General features: G+C 38.1%; 2 protein-coding genes across 2 annotated transcripts; one reads left to right on the top strand and one right to left on the bottom strand.

Moving 5' to 3' along the window:
- Positions 1-1502: 1502 nt before the first annotated feature.
- rnf228 (ring finger protein 228) lies at positions 1503-9763 on the bottom strand. The gene has a single exon (XM_082180291.1). It carries the CDS (start codon positions 9166-9168, stop codon positions 8434-8436), a length of 735 nt encoding a protein of 244 aa, XP_082036417.1. The 5' UTR covers positions 9169-9763; the 3' UTR covers positions 1503-8433.
- A 2037-nt stretch (positions 9764-11800) lies between these two features.
- Positions 11801-21443, top strand: sgpp2 (sphingosine-1-phosphate phosphatase 2). Its single transcript, XM_082180121.1, has 5 exons — positions 11801-12081; positions 13270-13431; positions 14148-14327; positions 17146-17235; positions 18445-21443. The coding sequence occupies exons 1-5, from the start codon at positions 11842-11844 to the stop codon at positions 19006-19008; spliced, it is 1236 nt and encodes a 411-aa protein (XP_082036247.1). The 5' UTR covers positions 11801-11841; the 3' UTR covers positions 19009-21443.
- The last annotated feature ends 1778 nt before the right edge of the window (positions 21444-23221 follow it).

The raw sequence follows: 23221 nt of genomic DNA, 5'->3' as shown, positions 1-23221 counted from the left end.
TCTCTCTCTCTCTCTCTCTCTCTCTCTCTCTCTCTCTCTCTCTCTCACACACACACACACACACACACACACACACACACAGTGACTTCAATGACATGTGGCTCTTTTGTTGGACTAAAAAGAAACTTCAAATGTTTTCTTTCTGCCTGCGCGCGGGGACAATGGGGCGCACGCGGGAGGGAAACACGCGTGGGAAACGGGGGTCCTTTCACGTGCAAAACACTCGATTATTCTCTCTTACTTAAAAAGTTAAATCAACGCCAAATAGCCTGGACCCTAGAGACACCGACCCAACTATTTAATGGAGAAGTTAACAATGAATGCGTGTGTGTGCGTGTTTGTTAATGAGTTTCTATCCGATGCATTATTTCACGATTATTGCTATTGCATTATTTTCCTGGCTGTCAGATATTTTCATTTTAAATATGTTAGCTGTAAATCATCTTACATTCTACATTTACAGAGGCTGAATAGAAAAGCCCTATACATGTCGAGAAGATTCCAAATAGAACCAAATGGATAAATAGGAGAATGTTTAAAACACAAATAACAAAGAATATTATGCATTTATTTTTTACTTTAATTTTGAAAAGTCTACTAAATTAATATGATGGGAAAAAAAACGTATTAAGATGTTTCTTGAGAATACTTGTCGGATTCCTTTTACGGGTTTATTCAGTATTAAACTTCAGAAACAGAAGATGATTGGTTGTAAAGGAGAGCGTGGGGAACAGGCAGGGGAATGACCCATGTTTCAGTCTTTTGAAACACCGGATCCGCGTGTCGAATCCATTTTTGGAGAACAGATCTCGAGCAGAAGTGCGCTCTGATGAGAGCATAATTAGGGTCAAATATCTGTATTCTCTTAGCAAATAGTGTCAAAATAATTCGAATCGGTTTTGAAATATATGCATAATGGAAGACAAAGAAAAAAAATGTATGTAACTGAGATCTCCCTACAACATGTTGAGTATGCTGGTCAAAGCTGGCATTAAAATTAGATTTGCCAAAAAGTATAAACCTGTAAAAGAATGTTCACACATACCATTTGACCATATAATGAACTTCTTGAACAGTGCATATGTTGTGTGTGTCATCTGTCTTGTGATCTATCTTGTCCAGCCTGAGGAAGGTCACCACCCTTTTAACCTCAATTAGATGGGGTTCCCTGAGAGGAAACGTAAATCCTCTCCAAAGACAACTTTAGAATAAAATCATCTGTCCTGCATTTACTGCCACAAGCATCCCGGAGCTCCAGGCTCCAGAGAACACATGAGGGGAACGTCTTTGAGATACCCTACTGAGACACTTAGCCAGGTACTAAACATGTATCATTCATTGTCATGTTATATAATAATAATTAATAATAATCATCATCATCATTACAGGTCAGCATCACTGTAAGGTTGAATTTGTTTACTGTACATTGCACACACATGCAGTAATTTCAGGTAGTAACATAATATAAATTTCATGACGACAGCCATTTTCTGCATTTTTTCTCATTTATTAGCCAACCGAGAGGTGAGTTCTTTGTATGTAAACAGAAAAATTTCAATGTGCAAATACAATTCAAACAGGTTTCACAACAATTATTGAGGCTTAATAGTAAAAACACACATTTCCTAATCTATAATAAACATAGCACGGAGTATATAAGGGCTGTGTACAAAGCCCACGACCCTACGTAGTGTTAACTAAGAGGGCTGGAGTGCATTAAGGGAAGTATAGTCGTCCCAGGCAGTAACACTGGGTTCAGGAAAGTGCCTTGAAGTCATTGGGCGAGTGTGTGCGGGACAAACGGACATACATGAGTGCACATCACTTCAGGCCTGATGATCCAGACAGTCACAGCCATAGCGGTTTACTACGAGAACGAGGGGAGGTCACACTCAATAGTATGGAAATATCATTGTTTACAGTTTGGTCATGATTTCTGTAAGTCATAGAGACCAAGTTCACACGTTTCCTTTTCAGGCTCACATCTATGAAGCATCCGGACCAGGACAGAGTACAAGAGCATCTTCTCTCCTTATCCTCATCCCTGTTGAAAAGACCAGCACGGATGGAGCTTTGGTTCCCAGTATCGGATGCTGGTGTGTCCCTTCCAGGCTTCTTAACTAGACTTCCTTGGTCCACCAGCTTCTCAAAACTCTGCTTTCCCCCGATAGACCAGCACTAATAAGCAGTTTATCATCATCATCATCATCATCATCATCATCATCTTATTCTGTTCAAAAGTTTGGGATTGGTGAGATTTATTTTTGAAAAAAGTCTGTCATGTTCACTAAGGCTACACTTATATAATCAAAAATACAGTAAAACAGTAATATTGTGAAATTCGTTTTTTTTTTTTTACAATTCACAATAACTGTTTTCTATTCGAATACATTTTAAAATGCAATTTACTCATGTGATCAAATCTGTTCACAATTTTCTCCATTCCCCCAGTCTTCAATGAAACATGACCTACATGAAATCATTCTAATATGATGATTTGTTAAACATTTTTAGGATTCTTTGATGAATATAATGTTCAAGAACAGCATTAAGTATCTTTGTAACTTTATAAATGTCTTTACTGTTACATTTGATCAATTAAATGCATCCTTGCTGAATAAAAGTATTATTATAAAAGTAAAACTTACTGACCCCAAACTTTTGAACAGTGTGTGTATTTGGTCTTTTCAGCAGGGATAAAAATAGGGAAAAAAATAGGCAGTAAAAGAAGTAAATCAAGGCCATTGTGTAAAGTATACATGACATATATGTTGCCCGACAGAATGGCAGGAGGAGCTGTGAAGCTGGTGACTATATAACACACTGCACTGCACACTTCCTGTACAAGTGTTGAACTGAACGGCACAGTTTACAGCAGCTAAATGCTGTTTACTCCTTTAACACTCGGGAACATAACCTTTGCATGTCTACATCACTGCTGCAATGATTCATATACCCCCACATTCATTTTATAAACCTTCCTTACAAAAAATGTAAGCAAAACCTCACATTACTACACACAAATGACTGCATCACTACACTTGTCCACCAGCAGAGGGCAGACCTGGTTTGATCCATCACATTTGCCTACAACAACAGCACAACTTTATCAAATATCAAAGAGTAAGCTTCTATAAAAGTCACTTAAATTCATCCTATTAAAATGTCCAATTACTTCAATAAATAAATCAATAAATAAAAAGGAAAGGCACATAAGAGCTAATTTAAAGAAATAGTTCAATGAAAATGATTTACCCACACTCATGTTCGTTGTTGTTGTTCTTTTTTGGAGCTTGATAGTTTGTTAATATTTCTCCTTTTGTTTTTCACAGATAAGGTGACAGGATTCAGGAATGACATGAGGGTGAGTAAATTATAGAATTAACATTTTTGGGTGAACTATCCCCTTGTGATTTGTTTTCCATTTGAAAGAGAATGGCCTTAAAGCTGCGGTCACATTAACGAAATTTCGTGTGGGAGAAAAAACAGTGTGTTCAGTGTCAATATGGTGAAGCACAGCTCACACAGAAGTCACTTTGAAACCAAGCAGCTTTCTGAAGGTCAGCGTGGCGAATTCAGACGATCAACTTTAATGAGCGAATTCTAGGGAACTTTTTCTCCCTCGCGCGAAACAATCGTATATGGTAAGCTTGTTTCTGCCACAGAATAAATATGAAACACTCCCCCTCATCGTGACTTATAAAGTCAGAATTGTAAGATATAAACTCGAAATCGTGAGTTATAAAGTCCGAATTGTGAGAAATAAACTTGCAATTTCGAGAAAAAAAGTAGGAATTGCGATATAAACTCGCAATTGCGAGAAAAAAGTAAGAATTGCGAGATATAAACTTGCAGTTGCGAGAAAAAAAGTAAGAATTGCGAGATACAAAAGTAAGAATTGCAACTTTCTATCATGCAATACTGAGGAAAAAAGTCAGAATTGCAAGATGTTAACTCGCAATTGTGAGGACATTTTTTTTTACGAAATGCAAGATATAAACTCGCAATTAAGAAAAAAGTAAGAATTGCGACTTTATATCACGCAATTTTGAGAAGAAAAAAACGTCAGAATTGCGACATGTAAGCTCGCAATTGCGAGAAAAAAAAGTCAGAATTGTTAAATAAAAAGTCGCAATTACCTTTTTTATTTTTTATTCAGTGGCGGAAACAAATTTGCGCGGACTCCGAATGGAATGAGCGAGCAAAATTTCGCCAAACAACGGTAAATGTGACCGCACCTTTAATTGAAGGAAATACAGAAGTTAAGGGCATCAAGTGTCTATAATCATCGTCATAAAACCATTAAGTCTAAAACGATCAGCTGAACGATATTCAGTTTTGCACTGAAGTTAACAAGCCACGGTTAGCTGGATGAATATATCAGTGTGTGACATCAAGACAAATGACCTATGGGAGAGATGCAACATTTCATAAGTGGGTCAGTAAACGCTCGAAAGCACCTCTTGGCTGCAGTCCCAGTGTGTGAGTCTTTAGCATTGATTTCTCTATCGCTGCATCCTGTCTCTGCAAGGACACAGCAAAACTCAAGCTGCTCCTCAGGTGTCAGATTCCTGTCTGCTTCATCCGCTGTGCACGTCTTTTCTAACACATCTCACACAGAGATAGAGCTTTTCACCAACACTTTTTACATCAAGCATCATCATATCAAATACCCTTCATAAATGACTGATTTGTCATTGCTTAATGTAGAAATGGAAAATCGGCAGTAGTGATTTGATTAACAAGGAAGCTTTTGTCAGGCGAAGATTGACCTTCTTTTCCAAACAGAGTTCAGTAGGCCCTATCTAGTGTTCGTTTAACATCATGCAGCTTGTTTACTTCTATACTAGGTACATCGGTGTACTGCGCATCACAGGTTTCTGTGGTACAAAACTCAGATGAACGACTTGATAAAGTGAGTACTAAGGTAAATGCATCGTGATGCTACGCACATTAAAAGCACACGCAGACGATAGCAAAAAGAGATTGTCAGTTAGTCGTCAAATAACACGGTTTCACCGTGATAGATGCATAGGTGAAGCAAGAACAAAGAGGTGGTATAAAATTCACAATTTCCATAGTAAAGCTATTGATCCATAAGAACGAAGAGGTCTACTTTTTCCAAAGACTGAATAGCATATATGATAAAGCGAGTGGATTGCAACACCCAATGGCGATTTTGAGATCATCTTCCGATTACAGTCTGCTTGGTCAATTCTGTTACTTATCTACCGGATTTGGTAGTGAATTTTCAGTGCATAAAATGTCAAATGTACGTCTCATTTGGTATGGGTTGGGTCCAAAAGTCTGAGACCACACTGAAAATGTGATATATCCCTAATAGCACACATACATCTCGGAGACGTCTATTTGATGTGCACTTGCAAGATGTATTTTCCTCATCTGAAATACATGTCTCTAAGACATTTCCTGTCAGATGTTAAATAGACATTTAGAAAACGTCTTTAAAATGTTTATGATTTAGACTATGTAAAACTGACTTTTTAAAGATGTTTATAAGATGCAGCAGATACTTCCCAAATAAACTGCTCTTAAACAAATTAATCTTGGAGATGTACTTGTGCTGTATTATTTTGGACATAGATTGATTTGGAGAAAAAATTATGACAAAATATGGAAGAAATTTAACGATTCTGCACTAATTCTAGATCGCTGAGCAGATTTGTGACACTGACCCATTTTTAAATTAACCTTTGTGCTCACGTTTGCTGATAATATAATAAAGTTGTACATTCCTGTAGCTCGAACAGTCGAGCATGGCGTTAGCAACGCCAAGGTCATGCTCAGTTCCCAGGGAAAGCATTAACTAATAAAATGGATAACTTGAATGCAATGTAAATTGCTTTGGATTTAAGTGTCGGTTACACTTTATTTCGATGGTCCACTTTAGACATTCTACTAACTATAAGTAACTTTACAACTACATGTCAACTAACTCTCATTAGACTATAGTAGACATGTTAGGGTTAGGTGACAGTTTAAATGTTGAATTTCGGTGTGGGATTGTGAATATTACGGATAATTTTACTCCTTCCTGCAGACTTTGTCTTGGCGAGTATTCACGTAAACACAGTTAGTAATGTTTTAAGTGAATGTAAACACGTGTAGCAGTGTAAAGGATAAGTGCATCAGGCGTTAAAGTGACAGCAGCCTAATATATCTGCTGACAAATTATGAGATAATATAAAAAATATCTATATGGCAGTTTTTCCCCATGGTATCGATGTCAAAATTGTGGCCAGTGAAAATGCTGAGTGGCTAGTAACTTCACCAGCTGGAAAAAAAAATAATTCTGTGTTGTTATCATTATAATTGTAGAGTGAACTCTGCTATTCTTTTATATTTAGAACGATTTTTAGAACTATATCTTTATCATTATAGTTATCGTCCTACGGGCCTTTAGAGTTCGGGTTAGAAGAATAAAGTTGACATAGTTGCAAAGTTACTTATTGTCAGAAGAGTGTCTATTGGGAGAGCCTCAAAATAAAATGTTACCTGATATTAAACAGAGTAATACTTTAGTAATACTCTAATGAGAGTTAGTTGACATGTACATAGTTGCAAAGTTACTAGAATGTCTAAAGTGGACCATCGAAATATAGTGTCTGCCAAATGCAAAAGTAATGGAAATGTTGGATTAAATAAAAAATAATACAAAATAGATGCATTTTCACTAGTGGTCTCGCAGACTTTTGAACTGTATATTGTGGCTGAATGTCTTTCCATTAGAAAGGAAATATCAAACCAAACGGCAGCTGTGCTCAGACGCTGCACGGGTTTTCCCCGGAACCGTTTCTGCAATGACGTTTAACCCACTGGTGTATTGGTGATTTTTAGTGGATGCATGAAGTCCGTTCTTCTCAAGCTCACGCAGGTGTCCTAGCAAAGGATCTACAGGTGTCTGTGCACGAGTGTGAGAGCAGCACAAGAATGGACAGGCAAGAGAGGGTGACACACACGTATCCGCTTGTTCCAGCTGTCCTGGGACAGTGTGGTCGTAGTGGAGCTAGTTCTGTATCCAGTGGTCTGGGACGGGCATCATACTGGGCATCTGATGTGCCACGGCTGCTCACGTGTTCAAGATTTTGGGCTGAAATAGTTGAAATACTAGAACTCGTTGTAGAGAAACGACGGCCCGTTGTAAGTTATCCAATAGTGACTCATCTAAATACTAGTCCTTCTTTAGTTATTGAAGTTTGCTTTTCAAGTAGTAGCTAGTATATTTTCCAGTTTTCCTTGTACAAATTAAATTGACACCTGTGTGAATTCCAGGTATTTTAGTAACATTGGAATTTTTGGGGGAATAAAGGTTATATTTGTTAGCATTAGTTAACATGAACTAACAATGAAAAAAGACATCTAAAGCATTTATTAATCTTAGTTAGTGTTCATTTCTACATTTACTAACACATTATTCAAATCAAAAATTGTTTCTGTTAATCTTGTTGGTAACACTTTACAATAAGGTTTCATTTGTTAACATTATTTAACTACATTAGTTAACATTAACTAACGAGAAACAATACAGCATTTATTAATATCAGTTGCTGTTACATTTACTAATACATTATTAAAATCAAAGTCTGTATCAGTTACTAATGCACTGTGAACTAACATGAACAAACAATGAATAATTAAAATTTTTAACAAAGGTTAATAAATGCTATATATATAAATATTTGTTCTCATTTTAGTTCATGTTAACAAATGCATTAACTAATGTTAATAAATGAGACCTTATTGTAAAGTGTTACCATATTATTTATTTATAGGATCTAAGCTAACATGAACTAACAACAGATGCATTTTTATTAACTAATGATAACACAGATTAATAAATACTGTAAAAATGTATTGCCCATGATTAGTTAATGCGTAACTATTGTTTACTGAACATGTTTTAGCTATTTTGACTAATCATTACACAAATATAAACAATTGAGTGAGATCACTGTAAAAAATATATTTTTGGATTAACTTAAAAAGTAAACTGGCTGCCTTAAAATGTTGAGTTCATTGAAATTATTTTTTTTAGTTAATACAAAAAAGGAGTTTGGCTTAATCAACATAACTCAAAATATTATGTTATCTGAACCACAAATTATCTAAGTTGATTTGACAAAAGAAAACTTTAGATATTTATATTATTTTTTAAAGTTGTAAATAAATCAAAAAAATATTGGAGCATTTTGCAAGAAAACAGCCTATTATTTCAGTCTGCCTCAAAATTTCACGTGTAATTATAATTATTTGTGAAATTTACTAGCAATTTCTGAGTGAAAATTGTTGGTAGGCTATTTACTGTAGTTATACATGCCTACTATTATAAAAGATACTGATAGTAACATAAAAAGAAACTACTTGGTTGCCTATTAAGCAATTAAGCGGAGAGGGCTTTATGCAGATCTTCTGTCACGCGTTTCTCCGGCTGGCATTAGTGGAGGCAGAGGAGCGGCCCGTCTCGTGCTCCGGTCTGTCTTTGAGCCAGTAGAGGAGCCACGTTACCATCGCAGACACCATGGCGAGGATGCTCGCGATCGACAGACATAGGGGTCCCGCGGGCGAGGGCGGCCCGCCGTGGCTGTGCACGAATATGAGGCCCATGAAGAGCAGCACGAGCATGGAGAGCAAGGAGAAGATGACGCACACGCACCCGGTGGTCAGCGCGAGACGCCTGCAGTTGCGGCAGCTCTCGTAGCGTGAGACCGAGTCCTGAGACAGCGTGGTCGCGGTGGACACCGTCGTGGTGGACGCGATGATGGACGCGTCCTCCTCGCGCCTGAGCGCCACGAGCGCCGGGTGCATCGGAGGCGGGTGCGGCGGAAGAGCATCTTGAGGCACAGGGTCCGAGTCGATGTACAGAGGGAAGTCCTCTGTGACCTTGGTGTTGTTGGGCAGGTTCTGGATCCGGTAGTCGGGCACGGACGTGCGGTGGCGGCACACGGGGCAGCTGATGCGCCACGGCCGCTCCTCGCACAGTTGCAGCGCGTGCAGACACTCCTCGCAGAACGTGTGTAGGCACTCCAAGATCTTGGGCGCGCGACGGTCGAGATCGAAATAGTTGTAGCAGATTTTGCACTCGTATTCCTCGTAGGGAAACGCCTTTGATTCCGGGAGAGCAGGCGGCTCCGACCCGTTATCTGCCATGGCATCTCGCGCTGCCTCACATCCTCGACACAATGGGCGCGAGGCAGTCACGCGCGCCGCCTTTTCTTCTCTTTATCCTGTCAGCGAAAGCCCGTGCTCCCGTTAAACCCGGACATTTTTGTGTAAGGCCTTTTTTTAAAAACGGTTCTTTTAGTCTCCGTGCACGCTGAGTAGCCTAAATAATTAACCGTATCGTTCCAGTCCGGAAGGGAGGTGATGTAATGCTTTGCTCTCTCTCATCCAGAACCGATGTGTGTGTGTGCGACCGAGCCCGGAGAGATGCGGGACGCGGGAATCACACCTCAATCAAAGCAGCAGACACGCGTACGGGTCAAACGGCACGAGCCTTTCTGCTAAAGGATGCTGTTTACGTCAGTAGATTTAACTCTTTTTTTGCTGTCCAAACATCTCTGTGTTTTTTCCTCCCCATAAAACATTACCGACTTCATGGAAATAAAAGCTGGCCATTTAACCGTGTTTATTCTCCATTGTGAGTCATTTACCTGTTTGTTCGCTTGCTCACGTTGTTGTCATGGAAACTAATAACCCAGAAACAGGTGCCTTGCCCACTATTTCAGGTGCATTCATTCCCAGAGTTCTCATACACCCTCCATTCAAGCAAATAAACTTTTTTTAAATTTTTTTACTTTTATTTTCTTTATGAGACAACCCTGGTTTCCCTTGTGTGTTCTTATAGCCTATTGGATATAATATAAATCTCACAATTATAGAAATCACATTTATGACATGTTTTTTTCCAGTTGCTAATAACCTCTGATTAAAAACTGACTATTAGATTTATTTAAAAAATATATATTTTCTTTATTTTTTATTTTTATTAGTCAAACAAAACATGTTTAAATGAACGGTCCTCAGTCAGGGAGTTTGTTTTAACAGCAGAAACACCAGGGCCCAGTTGTTCAGAAGAAATATGATCTGATCAGTCCGTTATTATTGGATCAACTCTGGAAAATGGGTTGAAAAAAAGATTCTGAAATCATGTAATCCAGTATTGGTTTAGATTTGGATTAGTACTAGATTCCTATTCCTGATCCCAGTAAAGGGGTTTCTCAGGGATCCTAGTTTCATGTGGTGGATTTCAGGAACAAAATGTAGGTTAATAAAACTTTAAAACTGGTCAAATAATGCAACGTTTGTTTCATAGTGTGGCCTAATACACACACATAGGCCTTTACATATTTTAGACTTAACCGTTAAAAGAACCAGTTCAACAAACACCTCATATTACTGTTTGGCATCAAACTAAAAGAAAAGCAACAGTCCACATGGGGACAGAAACCTCCGAGTTTCTGCATGCTGTGCTTCTTAGGCTGCTTTTATTGCTGGGCTTCTTCCCACAGGAGCCAATGGAGGGAGTTTAGTTGATAACCAGCAAATGCAGATGTAAGCATTCAACAACACCTGTCAGAGAAAGAAAATACAACACACAGACAGCAAGAACAACACCAACAAAACATCACACGATGTAACACTGCGATCAAAAGAAAGGTTTGTGTTGTTGTTATATTGTGATGTTTCCTGTCTGGAAAAGTTTGTATCTGGATCAAGGTTATCCAATCCAGTTTTGCTTTGAAAATCCAGCTCAAAATGAAGATGGATTACCTGATCCTGGATAAAGCAAAACATGGGATTCCCAAACCTGGATCATTCTGATTAAACTTTTTGAACAACTGGGATTTGTGTGTCCCTCATGTAAGAGAACCGTGACTGAGCAATTGAGCATTGTGTAAATACTCAACCGAATCCAGTCGTAGTGCCTGAGCTTGACCAGAACACATTTCTGAGAGTTTCCTATTGGCTACACTTATAGAAATAGGGTAACATGGGAAAATATCTTTTTTCTTCTGACCATGGATGGCACAGAATCTCATTTTAGCACTTTTGATGAATGGCTACGCTATTTTCTATTTTGTCATTTCATCTGAATATCAACATTTGTGAGATTTAGTCAGGCGAAACAGTTTTGTGTCTCTGGAAAATAGTGATCTATGACCTTGTTTTATGCTGGATTTTAAAGGTGTGTGTGTGTGTGTGTGTGTGTGTGTGTGTGTGTGTGTGTGTGTGTCTATTTGTTAACGAGGGATTTGTAGGCACATCTATGTTTTTGGACTTGTGGAGTAAAAGTTACAGTTTTTATTTTGAAGTAAAAAGATTAAATTTGACCCTTGGGGTAAGATGGGCCACCAGAATTGCCACAGAATTGCCGAGTTGCATGTTGTTCGTATTCTTTTTCATTCTTTCTTTCTTTTTTAAAGAGGGGGGCATCTTACCGCTCTTTTAATAGATGTGCTTAAACAAGTAAATTGTTCATAAAAAAAATTCTGTTAATAATAAAAGATTTATTCTTATAATAACACATTGGTGGATGCATCATCATACTGCTGTATGCTAAACTTATATCTAAACAAGTTACAATAATCCACATTGTTCTTAAGGGGGGCATCTTCCCCCATCACCTATACTCTACAACTACATGGCAGGAATGACTCACCTGTGACAGATAAGCAGACACTTTTCCTTGGGTAAGCGTGTTAGCCAATCAAAATATCCATACGCTTCTCTACGTCAGCACACTTTGACGCGCTGTCACCTACAGCTGTAAAACACACCTGTGAACGCGCGCTGGGCCGGTGCGGAAGCCAGAGCTCAAACATGTGGGGGTTCATCTCGTACCTGAACAGCCCCGAGCTGGTGGTCAGCTTCCAGCGGTGCTGCGGCCTGGTCCAGAGAGAGAGGGGTTCGTTTATCACTGAAAACAGACGCGTAAACGCCAATGGATCCGATCCGGTCACGATCCAGCGGCGCAGAGCGGAACAGGTGTCGAACGGGACGTCACGAGCGCACGACACCAACTCCAACTATAAATCCATCAGTTCACAGTGTGAACTCAAAGTGAGTAACTCAGATTTAAAAGACGCTCTTTTTTTTCAGGTGAATTAAAACCGCGAGTTTCGCCTAACGCAAAGATAATGCGTTTCAAAACAAATGCCAAACGACAAGATTTTCCTGTTTGGTTGGTTTAGACTAGAAGTTTATTGAACAAATTGATGACTCACCATGTTTTAAAAATTATTTTGTGTTTCTTATATATACAGTAAGATATGAACTGAAATGTAGATCACTCAAATTGTACTTTCAAATCTTTGACATACCTTGCATTAATAACATAATTCAACAAAAATATTAAATAATGATGTTTGTACCATATCAGTTTTTAATGTGGATTCAAATTTTATATTTTCCGAATTTGGGTGAACTATGGAAAAGTTAAACTTTTGTTTGATATGTGATGGATCACAGATAAAGATTATATATATATATATATATTTTTTTTTTATGGTGCCACACATGCCTTCCAAAATGTTGAAACAATATTGAAAAATATTGAAAAAGACTTCATATGCTAAGTCAGTCTGAAATTTTTCTTTTAAATTATGATTTTCATCAGGCTTTAATTATATTTAATAATGGCAATGAAAAGTTTACTAGTCAGTTATTGAAATGTCTTATTTTAAAAAATGTCACTGATAAGAGTCAAATTAAAAACATAAAAATGCTCAGTTAAAAGAAAAATGTTAGACGGACTTAGAGATTTTTGCATCTGAAGTCTTAATTTATATTTTAATATTAATTTTTTTAAGTTTGTTTATTTATTTTATTTATACGTTTATTTATATAGGGACCTTACAAAAAAAAGCATGATTCCAGTCGAAAACTGTAAAATATGTATTGCACATGGAGAATATAGCATAAGCTAATTTGTGTCCGGGTCCCTAGAGAGGCTTTTCTAAATTTTTAAAAATCATTTAAAAAAACTACTAATAGAATAAAGCTAATACATCATGTCATTAATACACATACACATACAAATACAATCCTAAATGACCTGTGCCTATTTTAAGGATGCTCCCAACCCTGGCATGAATAACTAATTAAAACAACAACATGTAACATTTATTACATTTAAATATGCGTGCAGTTCTGGTTTATTATTGTTTATTATTATTTATGGTTTATAAATATCAATTTGTATTGCGTGTGATTCCTGTTGGTTGATGTGATGAGTTGCTCTGTGTACAGGATGGTCCCAGGCCTCATTACGAGGTGAGGAACTGGCTGTTCTACTTCCTGTTTGTGACATCGGCCGCTCTGGGTCATGAAGTGTTTTACATCAGCTTTCTGCCCTGCATCCACTGGAACCTCGACCCATTCCTGTGCAGGAGACTCGTCAATGTGTGGGCGGTGAGTGGCTGAGATAATCACACACACTCACTCACACTCAAATACACACACACACACACACACACACACACACACACACACACACACACACACACTCACTCACTCACTCACTCACTCACTCACTCACTCACTCTCTCACTCTCACTCTCACTCTCACTCTCACTCTCACTCTCACTCTCACTCTCACTCTCACTCTCACTCTCACTCTCACTCTCTCTCTCTCTCTCTCTCTCTCACTCTCTCTCCCTCACTCACTCTCTCTCACACACTCACTCTCGCACACACACACACACACACTCTCTCTCTCACTCTCACTCTCACTCTCACTCTCTCTCTTTCTCTCTCTCTCACTCACTCTCTCTCACACACTCACTCTCGCACACACACACACACACACACACACACACACACACACACACACACACACACACACACACACACACACACACACACACTCTCTCTCTCTCTCTCTCTCTCTCTCTCTCTCTCTCTCTCTCTCTCTCACACACACACACACATACACACTCTCACACACTCTCTCTCTCACATTCACACACACATGCCCTGTGATTAAAATTATTTTGTGTGCATAAACTCCTTATACAGGAGAGAGGTCTTTACCCACAATGGAATAGAAAGCCTTTAACAAAATTTGAATTGGTCAGCTGTAAAAAATGCACCACATAGAATAGCGCATCTTCTTCCTCTCTCCTCAGGTGGTGATGTATATCGGGCAGGTGATGAAGGATATTTTAAAGCTTCCCCGTCCTCCGTCTCCCCCTGTGGTTAAACTGGAGACTCGTGTGGACGCGGAGTACGGCTTGCCCTCCACACACGCCATGGCAGCAACAGCCATCTCATTCACACTGCTCCTCAGTGCTCACGAGAGAGTAAAGGTCAGACACACACACTCCATTGAGAACGTTTTGAATGTGGTTTGCTTTTGCATAGTTTACTGAAGGGGCGTGGCCATCTGTCTCATCAGTCAGTCCAAGCCCCGCCCACACATCTGCTGTGTGACTTCATAATGAGCTCTCAGTAAATGACTGTCAATCAGTGTCAGTTATAGTCAGACGGTGCCATCCATCAGCTTGCAAACCCTTTGACTCTTGACAGTGTTTTCAAATATTGGGTCAATTATAAGTCTAAACCTCTTAACTTATCTGTGCTTCTGTAGAGTCAGATATTTCAAAACAGGCCACACAGTCGCACACGTATATAAGCATTGTAAAAATGTATTAGTGAACTGTAAAGTTGCATTCCCTCCTTTAACCCTCTGCTTGTGTGGCGGTCAAAAATGACAGATTTAAAAATAATAATAATTAATGAGACGAATGTACTATATTTTTGCTTGATAATGTTTTTTTATTTAATATTTTGTATTTTTAGGGGATTTTATGGTACTTAATTATATTTATGGGATAGTTATAATCCATTTATTTCCTCTTAAACACTTTTTTAGCATAGACCTGAAAATAACATTTCCAACTTAAACTGTCTTAAATCTTTGAATACTTTGGAGCACAGACTTAAGTTTGGTCTCTTTTTAAATCTTGTCAGCTTATTTCTGAAGTGAAACTTAAAAAAAGTTATAGAAGTTTGTTTATTATGCAAAATGCATAAAAATGCTATTTTTTTATTTTATATGAAATATATATTTTCCAAAGCATGTTTTGCTGTAAAACTGAAAAAATCAAAGCCATAAATCTAAACAAGTAAAATTTTGTTTGGGCGCAGTACCAAACGTTTCCAATACATATTCGCTTATACAGTATAATAGAAATTTGCTTCCCATTATTTTCCAGTGCAGTTAAGTGCGACTATTTTTGTCCAATGATGTCCATGATTGTTTTTGTTTTTTTTGCGTTCACATAGCAAGTGACAAAACCTTTTAAAAAATTTGTACCATTCCGATGAAGTAAAACATAAAAAATAAAAAAATTTAGTTAAGAGTGTAATTTTATTAGTTGTGAATTAGTTGTAAATTTATTTATATATTAGTTGTAGTCAGAATTCTTGGCACCCCTGGTAAATATTATCAAAAATGTCTGGAAAAAAATTAATCTGAATGTTTATCTTTTTGATCTTTCATTCAAAACAATTTCACAAATCTATCCTTTCATTGAAGTAAAAGAATTGAAAGTGCGGGGGAAATCACATTATGAAATACATGTTTTTCTCCAAAACATGTTGGCCACAAATATTGGCACTTTTACAAGGCCACTCAAAGTTTCCTCCTCACCGTGCATTAAGACAATATAGACACACGTCCTCTTCCAGGCAGATTCGTAACATTTCCTGTTGATTAGAACTTCTTAATTATTGCCCTGATGGTGGAAATGGGGGCTTTTAATGCTTTAGCCATTTTCTTACAACACTTTCTATTTTGTGAAGCTCAACAATCTTTTGCTGCACATCAGAAACATATTCTTTGTGTTTCCTCATATTTATACTCGTGTGAAACAAGAAGTCATAGCTAGACAATTTCATGTTCCAACACTGTAAAAAAAAAAAAAAGTTCACTCAACTTACATTTTTTTTTGTTATCTTTTTGCTTTGACTCAGTTAAGTTTTATTTACTTAATCTGCTAAGTATTTTCAACTTAAAAAGTTTAGTTGACATAGTTAAAATAGTTGACCCAACAACTTATTTCAAGTAACCTGGACTTGTAAAGTAGTAGTCACCCTTGGTGTGCAAAAAAAATATACTTCAGAGATATTTTACTCGTTAAAAAAATCTAGGGGTGCCAATATTTGTGGCCAACGGTTTTGGAGAAAAAAATTTATTCCATAATGTGATTAAAAAAAAAAATAATTATGAAAGTGGACATTTGTGTGGAAAGTGTGACAGTTATAATATCACATAATATTTCCATTTCAAATAAATGCTGGACTTTCTGTTCATCAAAAGAATTACGGTTTGCATGAAAATATGAAGCAGCACAACTGTCTTTCAGTGATTTCTGAAGGATCATGTGACACTGAAGACTGGAGTATTGATGCTGGAAATGTAGCTTTGATTACAGGAATAAATTACATTTTAGCATAATATTTAAATAGAAAACGGTTTATTTCAGCCTTGGTCAGCATTTAACAGACTTCTGTTATAAACATTAAAACTCTTATTGAAATCTCGACTACTAGCTTTTAGCTCCGTAAAAGGATGGACTGATTTGAAAAACGATTCTTTGTACGTATAAAGGAAACCAGAGAGCTGTGTGTGTATGATTTAAGAATAAAAAAGGCCATTCCAGTCAATAATACATGAGCTCTACTGTCCCAGAATCCATTGAGCCCATTCAGAAAACGTTCTTCATTAACTTCCTGTGAAAGACCCCCAGCTGACAGAGGAAGAAAGATGGACAGATGGAGGGACAGGGGAGATGGATGGAGTAAAACAGAACAGAGGAGGCTGGGAAGCTTCATGAATATCTACAGACTCTTCACATGTTGTCAGTGATTAACAGAGTCCTGAATAAAACCAGTGGGAGGAGCATGTCAGGAGAGAAAGGGATGTTATTAGAAGAGACGGTGAAGAAAAGAGAGGATGTTTTGAGTTTATTGATACAATAAACTGAGTATTTCTCTCATGGTTCACTCACACACAAAAGAGATTCATTTACATTCACATATGGCCGCTTGTGACGATGTGCTGGAATGTTGATATTTGAGTGAACGGTTTGTTTAATAATGTGTTTTTTCCCCCCGTCTTAGTTCCCGTTTGAGCTGGGATTGATTGTGGCCGTGGTTCTGTCTGCACTGGTGTGTCTGAGTCGTCTTTACACCGGCATGCACTCGGTTCTGGTGAGTCTGGAAGAGAGAGACACTTTAAAATGGACAAGCACTTTTGCGTTTGATTATGAAAAATTTAAACTCCTGTATAATTCATATAGTCTGGAGAGTCTCCGTAGATTTTACCTCTAGTTCTTTTAATACAGCACAGTTGTATTGGTGGATGCGAAGGCAAACGCTTGCTTACATGCTTAAAAGATGCTGTTTATCATTTTAGTTTGGCATTAAATGTTGCATTAATGTGTAGTTTTAGATGGAGATTTGCATATCACATTGCAGGTCAGCTGTCCATTTAGAAATCACTCAGAAAAGCCTAGCAACCACATGGCAACATGTTAACAACCACTCAGAACACCCTAACAACTACTCAGAACACCCTAGCAACCACATAGCAACATGTAAACCATTTAGAACACCCTTGCTAGAAACATCTTAACAACCACTTACAGCATCCTAGCAACTGCATAGCAACATATTAATAACCACACAGAGCACCCTAGCAACCACATAGCAACATAACCACTCACCACCCTAGCAACCACATAGAAACACATTAACAACCAACCAGAACACCCTAGAAACCACAGCAACGTAACCACACAGAACACCCTAGCAACCCCCATAACAACGTTAATCATTTAGAACACCCCAACAACCAGCTAGAAACATCTTAAAAACTACTCAGAACGCCCTAGCAACTGCATAGCAGCACATTTACAACCATTTAGAACACACTGCAAACAGCTAGAAATATTAACGACCACTCTGAACACCCTAGCAAACACATAGCAACAAGATTAACAATCAGAGCACCCTAGCAACCCCATAGCTGCATGTTAAAAACCATTTAGAACACCTTGCAACCAGCTAGAAACATTAACAACCACTCAGAACACCCTAGCAACCACAGCAACACAACCACTCAGAACACCCTAGCAACCCCATAGCAACACGTAACCTATTTAGAACACCTTTACAACCAGCTTGCAACCACATAGCAACATAACCACTCAGAACACCCTAGCAACTGCATAGCAACATAACCACTCTCACAACCAGCTAGAAAATGAGTAAATTTTTCATAATAATGCCATAAAAACTGCATTATAGTGTCAGTTTGACGGTACATAAACCCGGTTAAGCTGCATGAATCTAGAATTACAGAGTCTGATACTAATGACAGGAAGCTAATGTGAATCTCTCTCTCTCTCTTCCTCTCAGGATGTGATTTGTGGCGTTGTAATTTCAGCCGTCATCATGGCCGTGTCGTACCCTTTCTGGGGAACCGTGGACTTCCTTCAACTCCACAGCCCCGTCTCCCCCATCGTGGCACTGGCACTACCCCTCTTCCTGTCCTACAAGTACCCAGAGCTAGACCATTACACCACCACACGCGGGGACACCACTATTATTTTAGCATGCAGTGCGGGATGTTCGGTCGGATACTGGGTGAATGAGCGTTTTGGCTTGACCTTTGACCTAGCCGGGCCTTTTCCAGTGACTCTGCCACCTCTGACCCTTGTAGCTGTGGGCCTCGGTGTGGCACGGTTCCTGGTGGGGTTAGCGATGCTGGTCCTGACCCGGCAGACGGTGCGCTGGGCGAGCCTGCGGGTGCTCTGCCAGATTTACGCCGCGTCTGTGAGCGACGTCGACGCACGCAGGAGGAAAGAGATCGAAGTGCCGTACAAGTTCAGCACGTATGTTGCCATCGGACTGGTCAACAGTATCATGGTGAACAGAGTGTTTGTGATGATGGGACTTTGGGATTTGGGAAATTCTGTGTAATTTCTCAGTGTTTACAGGCAAGTTTGAAGTCAGAACTCAGTCGAACTCAGTCATTGGTTTAGTTAGAAAATCTTGATCTATTTTGTCATGATTCTCACTTTATCCAGAACCGTGCAGCTCGGTTCTGGATAAAGTGAGAATCATGACAAAACGGATCAAGATTTTCTAACTAAACCAATACAACATGAAATTTACTAGAGGTTCTGACAAAGTGTTTATTGCTGCAGTCTATTTAAAATTTGAATGAGTGAATGATTCAATGACCTCATTCATTAATTCATAAATACTTCACTTGTTTCATTACTGGATGAATCAACGTTTTTTGAACGGATATCTTGAATGAATGATTCAATGACTAATACGTGTTTTTAACAGTCACTTGTCGCCACCTACTGGTGTAACGATCGAATTGATATTATCATTATTTGAAACGCCATGTTACTTTCTAAAGGCAATTTGCTCTATTTTGATCGCTACCGTAGACATCAGTGTTTATATCTGAACTATAAACTTTTATCCCAGATCTGATTATATGAATATATGTAACTGAAATAACAAAACAGTGTGGCTGAAAAGACTGTTTGTGAAGCCGTTTCATACTTATACATACAGATAGACGAGTATGAGATCACGTGGGTGTTTGAATCGAAATCGCAACTTTTTTTTTTTTTTACGATTATTCGTGCAGCTTTAATTCTCATTGAGAAATTTGCATAGGTCTTTGTCCAGAAATGGCTAGCACATTTATATTAAACAGGATTTGTTAAACTTACTAGATAACAACTGAATTTTGTCAGATTTTGAAAACAGTTTGTGGATGTTTTAATGTAGTTTCGCTTGCATTTTTAAAGGAATAGTCTTGGTTAAATACAAGCTAAAGGTAAAGGGTATAATTTCTGCGCCACAAGAATCACCAAATGAAATCGGAAACATAAACAAATCATTTGAAAAACGCAATTGAAAATTTCCTTAATTCTCATCTGCTATAGAGTGATGCAAGAGTCCTAAAACCCTGAAATGTTTTTTTTTTTTTTTTGCATGGAAGTCACATTTTACATAGCATTTTTGCGTTACTTAGCATTTTAGCGCATTTTAATTGGTTTACTTAGCTTTTTCTGGGACATTAAACATCATCAGCCAAACAGGTACTCATCTACTCACTAGACACTTTCACAGCCTCATTGTGTTTATAATTGCACTAGCAAACTATTCTAACTCGAACTTTCACATTTGTTTTTGGGAGGTCATTGGTGATGACATTGAAGTCATGTGACTATGGTGTAGTTCGTTTATAGCCTAACTTTAGCATTTTACTTCAGCTGATTGTATTTAGGTTTCAGAATTCATAAAAGTTGTTCATTTGTGAATATCTTGATGAACAAAACGTGTAAGAATCCTAAACCTTTGTTGGTCACGGAGTATATTTTTTGCAATAATCCAAAAGCCAATGGAAAAAAATCCTATTTGGGTTTTTGTTGAGGGAACCAGGATGATGCTAACTTCCTGTTTAGCCTACAAAATGACATCATCCCTGCGGCACTCTATTGGTCAGACTGATAGACCTGTCCTAAACCCCATTGTTTGTTTTTTTTGCACTTTTTTTGTGGGATCATCCAGTGCAACATGAAAATGGGATATGAGAACATTAGCCTACACGTTTCACCTTTATATTCTATGTAGAGGAACTGTGGCAAACTGTTGATTTCTACATTCAGCTTGTGCCTTTAGTTATAAAAAAGTGCAAAAAAGCACTTCCATTGAAAGTGCATTTTTATCTGGACAAGCAGTCCGACTGGTTGATGTTTTCAGTGGTAATAAGAGTAAATGGAGCTTCATTTGTATCAAGTATGGGATATTTCTTTTGATGTTTTCCTAATGTCAGTGTCACGTGGAAACTTGATTCTGCACTGAAAACCTCAGATTAAAGGTACGGTCACATTTACCGTTCATTTCAATTGGAAATTTTGTGCGAGGGTGAAAGATTTTCACACACAGATTTTGCAAAAGTGAAAGTGTTTGAAAGTGACTTTTGTGCTTTCTGCACTATTGACAATACACAATGGACCTTTTTTTGCCTGTGTAACTTTGCTGAAATTTGGCAAATGTGACCGCGCATTAACTCTGGTCTTGGAGGAAAAAGGTTCAGTTGTGACATCGGACGGTAATTTAACATGATCACAGAATATGTTTGACATAATTTTTACTAACACGTAAAATACCTGTTATAAAGTGCTTTGACTGCCTGAACTCTATATGAATATTTGTTATACAATTATTATTTTTTTAACATATAGTTATGCATTTGATCTTTATTACAAAATACTGAAGAACATGGTACTTGAGTTGGCGGTTTTGACACTCAGGATGTGTGTTTATGAGCTTTTACAGATGTGGTGAAAGAAATGAATAAACACAGTAGAAATTGCTTCAAGAAAGGGTTGTCCCTCTGTTTTCTCCATTTGTTTGTTTTGCATTTTTAAAGTGTTGATGTGCTGAGGAATGTTTGCTGTGTAGACGGTTTACCAGTTCACGACAAACACTACAGAAACCACAAACACGCCTCTCATGTAACCACAAGCCCTTACAAATACAGTGTACACACAGACCATCCTTCCACACACAAAGCTCACCCATAATAGTCTCTATTCACACACATAATAGCCTCTAATCACTTTCATTTTTACGGTTGTAGTTCAGACACTGAAAACATTTAGACACACCTACTCAACTTTTTCACATATTTAGGATAATATTACAGTCATTAAATATATGTAACAATACAAATGGAAGTATGGGAACCTATATAAAAGCAAATCAACTGAAGCTTTTAGGGTTTTAATATCATGAAAAACATATTCATTCAAATGCATGCAAACTCTTGTGTCTATGACCGTATATCTGCTGGAAATCAGAGTCCGTCTGATAACCTGTTCAACCGGACACTTCCTCTCATCTGCCATCTCAAACCACATGCTCAGATTTTGGTTTGTTGATCACTGATCTAGACTCTTGTTTAATGAGTTACAGCTGAAATATATTCACATGCACAAATCACTTTCAATATACCTGTGATTAATTGTAGTCAGACACAGGCATTCTAGCATCAGTGCGTTTGGAGATGTTCAACACCCTGATACACATACGGACACGCTCAACATGCTTTTAACAGACATGCAGGTAAACACGCCTTCATTCTTCATTCAGCCATGATAGGAATCATTAGCATGAGAGTAAGCGCACTGTCTCAATGTTATTTACTGCATACTTATGTGAGTCTGTGATTCCTCTTCTGTAAGGAGGGTGAAAGGAATATGGGCATCCATCCAATCCATCCCATCCAATCAATCCCATCCATCCATCCAATCAATCCCATCCATCCATCCATCCATCCAATCAATCCATCCATCCAATCAATCCATCCATCCAATCAATCCCATCCATCCATCCAATCCATCCCATCCCATCCATCCATCCCATCCAATCCATCCAATCCATCCATCCATCCAATCCATCCATCCATCCATCCATCCATCCATCCAATCAATCCCATCCATCCAATCAATCCCATCCATCCAATCCAATCAATCAATCCATCCATCCATCCATCCATCCATCCATCCATCCAATCAATCCCATCCATCCATCCAAATATTGCAGTCACACTTGTGGTGTCCAAATATTGGATTCAATCTTTCTGTCAGCTTGTTTTCTTTCAATTAGGTTTTGTTTTTATTTTTGAAACTGTTTAATCGTAGGCCTCATTGATCTGATAAAGTTAATCTTTGTGAAAAAGAATGTCTGTAATACTCAAAAATTGTTTGTTTGTGTACATGAACGTGTGTGTGTGATTGTGTGTATCCATGCATGTACAGGTCCGAAGATTTGATCTTTGCAACCACACGTAAATATGTGAACAGGCTTCTGAACACTAAATGTTTCTTATTTTTCAATCTCCCCAATGAATGACCATTTTTGACCAATATAAGCTCAGATCAATGAGGCTTACCACCAGTCAGATCCAAAAAGAAATACAAAATCTGTGCTAATTGACAGAAAACAAGCTGACAAAAATATCCGGCCGGTCATTTTTTGACCGATCAAGAATTTGTTGATCTTGAAAAATTAAATGTGTGAAGTAGTTATATCCTGGGTGATTAAAGTCAGTAAGCTTTACTCCAATGCGATAACGTTAACTAGCATTTTCAGGAAAAAG

Source organism: Leuciscus leuciscus (assembly GCF_965113295.1).
Source record: "Leuciscus leuciscus genome assembly, chromosome: 9".
NCBI lineage: Eukaryota > Metazoa > Chordata > Actinopteri > Cypriniformes > Leuciscidae > Leuciscus > Leuciscus leuciscus.
Note: the sequence above shows the minus strand (reverse complement) of the source record. Positions and strands in the feature narration are given on the sequence as shown.